The sequence below is a fragment of the Notolepis coatsorum genome, assembly GCF_963971535.1.
Source record: "Notolepis coatsorum genome assembly, chromosome: 12".
NCBI classification, from domain to species: domain Eukaryota; kingdom Metazoa; phylum Chordata; class Actinopteri; order Aulopiformes; family Paralepididae; genus Notolepis; species Notolepis coatsorum.
The window spans coordinates 95,035,825-95,047,465 of record NC_140176.1 but is presented as its reverse complement, the minus strand read 5'-3'; the positions used below and the strand labels follow the sequence as shown (position 1 = coordinate 95,047,465).

General features: G+C 41.2%; 1 protein-coding gene across 4 annotated transcripts in view; it reads right to left on the bottom strand.

Annotated features, from left to right (window-relative positions):
• Positions 1-353: 353 nt before the first annotated feature.
• The window catches only part of tpm2 (tropomyosin 2 (beta)), a 68,825-nt gene continuing 57,537 nt past the window's right edge, over positions 354-11,641 (bottom strand). For all 4 annotated transcript variants that reach the window (XM_084326537.1, XM_084326535.1, XM_084326541.1 and 1 more), the window contains one exon: positions 354-3,064. In XM_084326537.1, coding sequence (XP_084182663.1) covers positions 2,982-3,064 — 83 coding nt within the window. In that variant the 3' untranslated portion in view covers positions 354-2,981. The remainder of the gene's footprint in view (positions 3,065-11,641) is intronic.

Below are 11,641 nucleotides of genomic sequence, written 5' to 3'. Positions count from 1 at the left end.
CCCATCCCGTCGTCCTTCCCCCCCAAGGGCAGCCGGGGGCAGACAGGGCGTCGGCGAGGTACCGCGCCCGGGGACCAATCCAAGTGCTCCTGCCCGTCTTCGTCATGGATGCGACAGCGTCAGTGATCTGTTGTGCATGTTTTTCCATTGGGTTTATCTTATCGGGGGGGAAACCCTTGCGAGAACGGGGAGAACATGCAAACTCCACACAGAAAGGCCTGGGAGATACCCCACCTGGGTACCCTGGCAACGCGGAAACCTGGAAACGAACCCTGGACCTTCTTGCTGTGAGGCGACAGTGTTAAGTAGAGGAATTTACTCTACAGAGGAACTTGGAAACACGACAACACACCTTGGCGCCTTCAGTCCTTTATTTGTCATAAACAAAGAGCGTACACAGTTGATTTTGCATAGGATACATACAGTACATGGGTAAAGTAAAAAAGACTACAACTTAATTACGTCTATTTGAACTTTTTGAACCGTTTCTTTACCAAACTAAAACCTTTAGAGCAATTGGCAGACACATTTTCATTTTAAGACATCATAATAGAGCGAGTAATGACTGCAGAGGCTTGAGTATAACTAAAACCTTTTGATGCAAAATAAAGACAATGTTTCTATTCAGACAACTTAGGGTATTCTCAAAAACCTTGTCAAGGAAAAAGGCAAACAATTACACGTTCTTTACACTCTTCAATCCTGCAATTTCAATGATATACTATTTAATTCAACGTTAAGACCTCGTTCATAATCACCACCCGAAGAATGTCACCACAACTCTCAAAATACTCAATTTCAAAACGTGAAAACAAAAGGCCATACAAATTCCTGGTCTAGCATTGGTATATCTCTATTTCTAGTATTGTTGATTGTTGGTTATTTGCTCCTTGGTTAGTGGTTTTAATAAACTAGTCTAACATGGATTACTAAAAGTCTTATTCACTTCAGAATGTCAAGGCAGCATCACATTGATGAAGATAATCTAAACACGGGGCTAAATAAAGGTTTCCCAGCTTTAAGCTCTATACTAGCAATATAGCAGCCCATATCAAACCCATAAGTGGCACATTTTAACATGAATCAAAGCATTTGTCCGTTTGTAGCAAATACCACTTGAATACAGCCTAGTATTTTGGGTAAGAAAAAAAGAAAAGACATTCATAGGTAACAATAAAGCTGGCAAACAAAGGGTTAAAAAAATCCACTTACTTTGACAAATGTCAGTTATAGTAACTTTGTTCATCCATTTCAAATCAATTGACCCCCCCTGTGTTCTTAAAATAATCATATCGCAGCGGTCGCAGTAATCCTCACGGCAAGCTTAAGGCCCTCACATAGTCGGGCGGAACGTGACCGGACCGGACTCCGCGGAGGTCCATGCATAGTCAAAGCATACTCAAAGCATACTCAAAGCATACTCAAAGCATACTCAAAGCATACTCAAAGAATACTCAAAGCATACTCAAAGCATACTCAAAGCATACTCAAAGCATACTCAAAGTGCGAAGCTCCAATTTTCTAACGCGCGGACGTCCGCGCCGCTCACTTGGTGTCACACAAAAGGCTGCTCTGCATTTTGGTTGACATCGACCTGCATTTAATGTGATCTGCATTTGATCTGCATTTTACTCTGAACACTCACTCCGTGCCAAGAGAGAGTAGGGGCAGGATCATGACCTCTGAACAGGTCCTGCATTATTATTATTAAATGGGTAGGATTGGTCCGGTAAAACGTTGGCAGGTAGATGACGCTCAATTTAGTTTTACTATCGCTAATCGTCATCCATTCCAATTCATATACATTTGGACCATGTCTTTTCTCATTATCTGAAGAAACTTGAGAAGTTTGAATGGCTTTTCTAAATGAAGTGTGTAAAACTGCCAGTTTTATTTCGAAATCTTGGAAACGGAGATAACCTAGACTCTTTATTCTGACATCGGATGATGACGCCATGACAGAAGTGTAAACAGCAGGGCGGCCGGGTAGTGCAGCGGACTAAGCGTCTGTCTACCACCGCATAGACACTGGTATCGAATCCGGCTGTCAGCGGTGCCTCCGGCTTGGCCGGTCGTCATACTGACACAATTGGCAGAGTCAGCGGGAGGGGAGTCGATGGGGTGGTAATCTGGTCGTTGTAAACAGCGACTCCTACAGGTCGGTCAGGGCGCCTGCACAGCAAGGGAAGGAACTGGTGAAGGTAGTGTGATCCTCCCACGCGTTACACTTCACCAATGAGAGTCCGCGCTGTCAGGTGAAAAGAGGCGGAAGCATCTGATAGACTTCAGGGCTCCCTAGACCGGCAAGTAGGGGGCAAATGCGCGCAACGACCAGGAAGGTGAGGGGGGAATTGGCATAACGACTCAATTGGAATGGGAGAAAAATACAGAAAAATAGGAGGAGAAAAAGTAGATAAAAAAGAAAAAAGTGTAAACAGCATGAAAATAATTTAGTCAACTGGCGCGAGACATGTACTGTAGGAAATTGGTACACGGAGGTACGCTCGACTATGAAAGCTCAAACGACTGCAGACATGCCGCGGGGAGTCCGGCCCGCGTACGTTCCACCCGACTATGTGAGAGCCTTTATGATCTACTGCCTGGTTGAATCTCAAGATGTACGATGATATCTTTGAGAACATAGTGAGGGTCAATCGAGGAGAAATGTCAATAATTTACTTCTGGAGAGAGAAAAAAATAATGCTTTAAGACGGACATTCTGCAAACACAGACTGCAAAACTCTTACCACCCTGCTGTCGCTCAGATGGATTTTAGTTATGGTAGAGATTGCAATTTGTACTTTTGCATTGTGTTCTGAAGATTTTTATATGGATTCAATTACAAAACGCCTTTGTAAGCCTTTTTTCCTTTATCACTGGTGCTGCTAGAAAGAACCCTCTTTCTACTGTAAAGCTTCATGTCGTTCTCTCATCCTCCCACTCTCTGTTTGTGAGTCTCGTTCGGCCAGACAGAGCTCTCTTTATAGATTGTTGAGCTCCACCAGGGTTTGGTCCAAGACTTGGTGCATGTCTAGATTCTCTTCTTTAGCCTGCGCCAGTTTCTCTGGTGGTGGTGGTTGTGTTGGGGGGGGGGGGGGGGGGGGGACAAAAGCACATGTGAGGTGAGTATCCAAAACCAACCAGCTGCCTGGACTGGTGAAATATACATAGAGTGCATTACACTAACCATTGTTTTCACATCAGTAATCAACAGAGAAATTGGTCGGTAGTACAGACAAAAGGCAGAACAAGAGAGAAAGTAGGAGGTTGAGTGGAGGTCAAGGTGCTGTCATTGGAACTAAACTGAGTAGGTGGTTTAGTGAAGGTCAAGGGTGGAGGTCAAGGTAGTGTCATTGGAATTAAACTGAGAAGAAAACAGTAGTCCAAGGTTGACTCAGGGGAGTCATTGATTGGTTGGTTGGTAGGTGAGCTGCTATAGTGACTTGCTTCGCAGATCCAATTCACCTTATTGACTTTGCCGCCATATACCTACTTATACACCCGCATATAACCCATATAACTCTGTATGACAGCATGTACAATAATGCTGTATATATATTTATTCTTACCGTATATATATCTATCCACATCTGTCTGTACATACCTGCACATAATGCTTTTACATATCTGTAGATACTATATCTATACATATTCCTTACATACTCTTACTAGTTACGCTACTGGCCAGTATGACTACTACAAGTAGTGTCTTTATACCTGTATCACTGTACATAATGGTATTACAACTCTGTACATACATCTGATTAGCACTACACCTAGTAGTACTCATTTATATATTTTATACCCAGTTTAATCACCTGTACAGTGTATAATACTACTGCACTTTGGTATAATTACATTTGCACTCTGGTTGGATGCCAAACTTATTTTCGTTGTACTGTACTTGTGTTGTATAATGACAATACATTTGAATTTAATCTAATCTAATATCGGTCGAGTCTGATGTGATGTGAGGTGCCGATGTGGAAGTTACCCCGCTCACTTCAATGTTAGAACTTAGCTATAACTTCACAAACTGAAATAGTTAAAACAACAGTCAGAATAACACTATCAGAGTTCAAACAACAGTCAGAATAACACTATCAGAGTTCAAACAACCATCAGAATAACACTATCAGAGTTAAAACAACAGTCAGAATAACACTATTAGAGTTCAAACAAGTCAGAATAACACTATCAGAGTTAAAACAACAGTCAGAATAACACTATCAGAGTTAAAACAACCGTCAGAATAACACTATCAGAGTTAAAACAACAGTCAGAATAACACAAACAAGTTGGGGGACCCTGATGTAAACAAGACAAACGTCTTTCTCTGGTCTGCATCCCCTTAACAATTGTGTGTATTGTACTGTATTGTACCCATTCTGCAATATGTTAAATAAAGTTTTCATTCATTCAGAATAATCTGAATCACAAGCTCATGATCACCGGACTCGAGATGGTTTTTCCACCGCCGTAGTTTTCACGTTTGAATTGAAACACATGGGAGTGAATTAGTCATCGGCTCATTGAAATGCGTTCAATAGCGATCTATGACAACAAAGATGGCGGTGAAGAGAATAAGGTGAATGAGAGCACAGTGCTCCCTGTGTGCGCAGTCAGTAGAGGTGTCGGGTTTCAGTGGCACAATGGCGCATTTACAGGACAGCAGCTGCTGTGTGTGTGTGTGTGTGTGTGTGTGTGTGTGTGTGTGTGTGTGTGTGTGTGTGTGTTATACCGTGTAATACTAAAAGGTAACAATGGAGTTGATGCCCATCAGAGCCCCTAAGAATGAGCCATTTATCTTAACTTAAAATGTAAGCTGCACGTAATTCAACCAGCTACCTATTTAGGTTAGAATTTAAAATACAGGCAACCATGCATTGAGATGAATGAAGTCACTACGAAACCCGACCTCAACCCAAAGCCTTCACGTAAACCAATCAGGCATGCGTTGCTCATGGGACGACTGGTTGCACTATGTTTTAATGACGCCACGTGCACGCGCGCTCCCGGGCGTGCGCATAAATGTTCCCTCGCATACACAGACTAAAGACAGTGCCTCTACGAATGGAATGTAACACATTTCATTCAAGAGTTTTGTGTGAATGTATCTGAGAACGTATTTGAACATTGATTGATTGAATTGATTGATTGATTGATGACTGATGACTGATGACCGGCCGTATTGTTATGCAAAGTAGTACTTAGCGAGTTGGCGCATCAGTCGAGTGCAGCGCATTCCTGTGTGCACGTGCGTGCACGTCCGCGTGCTTCTGCTCACAGACTGGTTGCCCGCCGTGCAACCCCGTCCCATGAGCAAGGCATCTCTGAAACCAATGGTTGTAAATACTTGTCCTCCATGACACTGAGCAAAGAAAAACCCTTCCCACGGGAACTCAATATTGTACAACAAAAGATTGAATTAAATATATATAAAAAACTAAAAAGACAACGTTGAAACAATATACACTTATCTACTGCACTCAGTCTCTGCTTTATAAATAAATACTTTTGTTTAAAGTTGGTTAAAGTTACTTGTTGGTTTGCAAGCATGCATTTAACAGCCTGAGCGATAGTGACACGTAAAAAGTTAAAATGTACAACATTCAAAAGAAGAAAAGGCAAATGCCGCCTTTCTGTGTTACTAAGATACGTCTATAAATCCATACAGGCTTCGGAATAAATAGGCAGTATTCCACGTGCGGCGTCTTAAAGTCAACAATACAAATCTACGCTGATCTCTTAATTGTTACGTGATTAAAATACATCACTATTCAAGCGCGATGCCACAGAGCCTAATCCTCCGCTAAATGTTTCCCCGCTCCATTAACCCGCCGAGACAGCGTCTGCGTGTATATTAAAGGAGAACTCCAACATTTTGGGAAATCAGCTTACCGTCTTCTCCAGAGAGAGACAAGAAGATGGATACCAGTTTCCTCTCTGTGCGTTGAGTAGAAAGCTATGTTGGCTGCATGTTAGCCTAGCTTAGCACAATGAATGGAAGCGGACATGACTGGGTAGCCTAGCCATTGTCCAACTAACACCTCTCCCGAAGGCTACCCGGTCATGTCCGCTTCCATTCATTGTGCTAAGCTACTGTAGGCTAACATGCAGCCAGATAGCTTTCTACTGAACGCACAGAGAGGAGACTGGTATCTATCTTCTTGTCTCTCTCTGGAGAAGACGGTAAGCTAATTTTCCAAAATGTTGGAGTTTTCCTTTAAGCTCCCTCCGGTTTAGCAGGTGGGCCACCACTACATTATGCAAAGTGCGTTTTCCCAGTTGGGCGATATCTACAGCGACGTCTCTGACGTCATACAACTTGTCACGTCAGGATAGAGCTGTACCAAAATGTAATTTTTTAACATTCAAAGCTTCTATTGAAGTATTCGAACGAAGCTTCGAATGTCTGTCGTCATATTTAATGACAATCCAATTTTTTTTTATATAAATATTCTCAATTTGAAATTAGTGATTAATCTGATTAAATTAGTCTTTTTCTTTTATTAAATCAACTTTCTTTAATGAATATAACTCGTCAGTTTCGTCAACATAAATAATCCAATAAGGGCACGGTTGGTACGAAAGTGATGGTGACGTCTTGATGGAGCACCGAGCGCCAAGAAAAGTTTAAGTTTTTAAATTTTTATTAAAGATTCGAATGTTGATTTAGAATTTGAATGTCAACATTATGAACGAAGCTTCGAACTATTCGGTGCGGCCCTACACCAGGAGACGAGCAAAGAACAGAGAGATAAAAGCCATTAATTACTACACCCCGAATCAGGCCTATCGGTCTCCAGTAACGTCAAGTGTATTCAGTGCATTAGGTGAGTACTTGTACTGTACGATGACAATACATTTGAATCTAATCTAATCGAACATTGGTCAAGTCTGATGTGATGTGGAAGTTGCCCCGTTCACTTCAACGTTAGAATTTAGCTATAACTTCATGAACTGAAATAGTCAAAACAACCGTCAGACTAACACTATCAGAGTTAAAACAACAGTCAGAATAACACTATCAGAGTTAAAACAACCGTCAGACTAACACTATCAGAGTAAAACAACAGTCAGAATAACACTATCAGAGTTAAAACAACTGTCAGAATAACTCTATCAGAGTTAAAACAACCGTCAGAATAACACTATCAGAGTTAAAACAACCGTCAGAATAACACTATCAGAGTTAAAACAACCGTCAGAATAACACTATCAGAGTTAAAACAACCGTCAGAATAACACTATCAGAGTTAAAACAACCGTCAGAATAACACTATCAGAGTTAAAACAACCGTCAGAATAACACTATCAGAGTTAAAACAACCGTCAGAATAACACTATCAGAGTTAAAACAACTGTCAGAATAACACTATCAGAGTTAAAACAACCGTCAGAATAACACTATCAGAGTTAAAACAACCGTCAGAATAACACTATCGGAGTTAAAACAACCGTCAGAATAACACTATCAGAGTTAAAACAACCGTCAGAATAACACTATCAGAGTTAAAACAACCGTCAGAATAACACTATCAGAGTAAAACAACAGTCAGAATAACACTATCAGAGTTAAAACAACCGTCAGAATAACACTATCAGAGTTAAAACAACCGTCAGAATAACACTATCAGAGTTAAAACAACTGTCAGAATAACACTATCAGAGTTAAAACAACCGTCAGAATAACACTATCAGAGTTAAAACAACCGTCAGAATAACACTATCAGAGTTAAAACAACCGTCAGAATAACACTATCAGAGTTAAAACAACAGTCCAAATAATCTGAATCACAAGCTCATGATCACCGGACTCAAGATTGTTTTTCCACCGCTGTAGTTTTCATATTTTGAAACACATGGCAGTGAATTAGTCATCAGCTCATTGAAATGCGTTCAATCGATCCAGTCAGGTGTGTTCACGTGTTCACACTCTAACTGAACACCAGTGAGGTGGGAATATCAGTGGACGACACGGTGCGAGAGCTTCTGCCCTCAGCAGCTGTTGAGCTCGTTAAGCACAACCCTCAGCTCGTTACTGAGAACCCGGTTGTTCTCCACCTCCTTGTGATAGCGGTCTGTGACGCCAACGGGGCCAGCGAGAAGACATACAGAGAAGGGAAGAGAAGGGAGGAAGGGAGAGAAGAGAGGAGAGAAGGAGGGAAGAGAAGGGAGGAAGGGAGAGAAGAGAGGAGAGAAGGAGAGGGGAAGAGAAGGGAGGAAGGGAGAGAAGAGGAGAGAAGGAGGGAAGAGAGAGAGAGAGAGGGGAAGAGAAGGGAGGAAGGGAGAGAAGATAGGAGAGAATGAGGGAAGAGAGAGAAGGAGGGCAGGGTTAGTGCAATAGAGGTCACAGGAAATGGCTAGAGGAGAAAAAAAGTAACTTGTTTTCATCACAGACACACACAGATTGCAGTAACTATTGCACTTATTATCATTGGCCTTATTCACCCGGCCGATGCACTGGCTGACCACGATGCATTATGCAGCCCGTTCGCTCATGTTAACCACTTGAGCCCGGAGCCCTATTTTCTGAAAATCCACCTAAAAATACATACCTAAGTAAATGGAAGATTGATGCACTTCTACAAGGTCCATTTGCACGTTCTTGGTATCTAGGGACATCTATGGATCTCAGGGAATGTATTCCCAGTGTCAGAAATAGTGTGTCTGTTACTAGGCTTGAGTAAATTGTAATGAAACAAAGGAGAATATCAATAATATATATAATTTTCTTTCATCTTTGACGGTGAATAACACCATGCAAAAAAATACCAGACATGAAGCACCTTGTTGAGATCACGTGTACAAAAAATCTAAGCAAATGAATAAAGGGAAGATGATTAAACAGAAGGTTTTGTAGATACAGTACTGCATTCTGCCATCCGGACACATGCAATTTGAAATATGATTATAGAATATAGAATATCAGGCCTATAAATGACCTTATTGTGGCCAAGTCGCACATCTATGGATTGGGCCAAATCTCCCCTTTCCAATGGCAGAGTTCAATCTGGATTTAGTATCACCAGGCGTGCAGCAAAAACCGCGAATGAAATCTACTGTAAGTACAGTTACTTTTTTATAATGTAAATTTCTCCACCATTTTTCATCAGATTGCAACGCTGTTTTTTGCTAGACGTTCACAGAAAGGTAGAGAAACTAACTACGTTCTGTTTTATGGCAATAATGTTCAGGTTTGTAGGAGATAATCCCGAAAAATAACAGAAATAAAAAAGTAAATCCAGAAGTCAGATGATTGACAGACAGGGGCTGGCATAAGCTGGATAGTGTAGTTTTAAAAAATTCGAAAGCCCATCGAAAGCCCTCGTTCTCTTCCTTCAAAAGACTACACTCACTTTTGGGCCGGTTTCCGACCGAATGCCCTGAGATTTCTATAATCTTATACACTTTGACTGCTGTTTTGACAGGGTTAGGGTATTTACTCTTGGCTACATTTGAAGGAAAAAAACGCAACATTAATTCATACAGTATGTAGAGTACCGGACCCATCGGGCTTAAGAGGTTAAAGACGCCAGCATTATGGGAAATGCACTTACCGCTTTCTCCAGAGTCAGACAAGAAGATGGATACCAATTTCCTTTCTGTGCGTTCAGTAGAAAGCTATCCAGCTTTGGTATCCATCTTCTCACGTGACTCTGGAGAAGATGGTATGAGCATTTCCGACAGTGTTGTTGTGTTCCTTTAAAACTTGGCTATACATATACCACTTCAAAAAACACTAAATAGTCAAAACAACTCACGACACGACAATTCGGCGACGTGAATAAACAGACTTGAATGTCTATGTCATGTTGACATGCAGTGTAGGACGTAAAGAAACGACACAATACATACAACACAACGTGCTCGTTAGAGTCTAGAGATAACGAACACCTGCAGCCTATTAAGACTATGGCGTCCGTTCACGAGTATATACGTGTTTCGATTCCATGCGTTGTGGTCCAGAGCCACGAGTATACTCGTGACGAGTTGTTATCGTTTTATTCCATATTTATAACGCTTATTAGGTCCCCGATCCACTAGCAGGATCTTTCCACATATTTTATTTTCGAAACATGCAGTACCGGCCAGATCCGCTTAGGGGCGCCATCGCTCCACTGCAATATCATTGAGGGGATTTAAAAAAAAATATGCTTTTACAGTCCTGTGGGCGGATCATAGAGCCTTGATTCCAAACGAAGCCCCTCCATCTTTGATCAGCTTGCCGAACGTTTTTTTCAGCGTGGAATAATGCGATTTATGATTAGCCAATGTGCATATCAATCTACCAGAATCCGATGACTGGTGAGGAAATGCTGCCGGCGATCACATGGCCTGACGGTAGGATAATATTACCCCAAATTACAGCTGGATTGGACATTGTTTTATAACCTAACGTGATAGACTACTGACATTGGCTACCGGAACGCACACTCTATTGCTAATCAATAATACTGATCGCGTTCCCCGCCTCCCCCATTTCATCCATAGATGCTCTGTAATAGTCCGGATGCTACGCAGTTTGTTTTATTTCATTCGTATATATACAGCAGAAATGGCGTTTGATATAACGGCGCCAACGTTTAGCCTTTTTTGCAGCCTCCTGCTGAAAAGCCTAGACAAAAAGCACGATATACCTTATATTCACGACGCTATAAAATGACAACCAACCGATGGATTTTTATTTTCTTTAAGCCATTATGAAGGCACGGTTTATGCACTCAAGTGACAATGAGAATGGACAGATAGCAATACTATAAATTATATATAAAGCTCTTAGAAAGTACATCGGTTTGTTTACAATCCTCTGTCCTCTGAGGCCTAAATCGCTGCGGGGCTCCGGTCGCCATAGTGTTAAAGGGTGGCTTGTTTTTATCATAAACAGTTGTTCACAAGAGATTGATTGGTTTTTAACTTTTACTCAAACAATTAAGATGTAATGAGCAGCAGTTTAAGAGAGTAATTATTGTGTAAAGCCAATTTTAAACATTTAATTAAAGGGACACTTCGCCACAAAAAACAATGCTGATTTATTTTGCACATAATCTCACACACATCCAAAAACAGTTGTTGAGAGAGTAAATTAGTTTGAATAGGACCACCAGTGATGTCATCAGGGAACATTGAATCCTTGTGTTAATTACAGCTCAATGAAATGACGAAGATGAAGAAATATCAACACTTATTGATGTAATTAACAACACAAGGATGTCCCCCAATGACATCACTGGTCACGTGGTCACAGGTCATCACATGTTCAAACTCATTGACCCTCAATAACCTGTCAAACTAAATGAATAGTGCAAAATGGTTTTTGGACATAATGTGCGATTATGTGCAAATTAAATCAGCATTGTTTATTTCTCGTTGATGTGCCCCTTTAACCCTTTCAGGCATTTTAGAAGATTAGAACATCGAGAACTTAATATTCTAATGATGATGTTCGATTGTGACCTTAAGTTGGACAAACAGATCAATGCTGTAGTGGGAAAGAGCTTTTTCCAACTTAGTAGGCTGTCCAAGGTCAAACCTTTTTTATCCCGTAGTGTTTTTGAAACTGTCATCCGTGCTTTTATGACCTCTCGCCTTGACTACTGTAATGCCTTATATGTTGGCGTCAGTCAGGCCTCCCTCT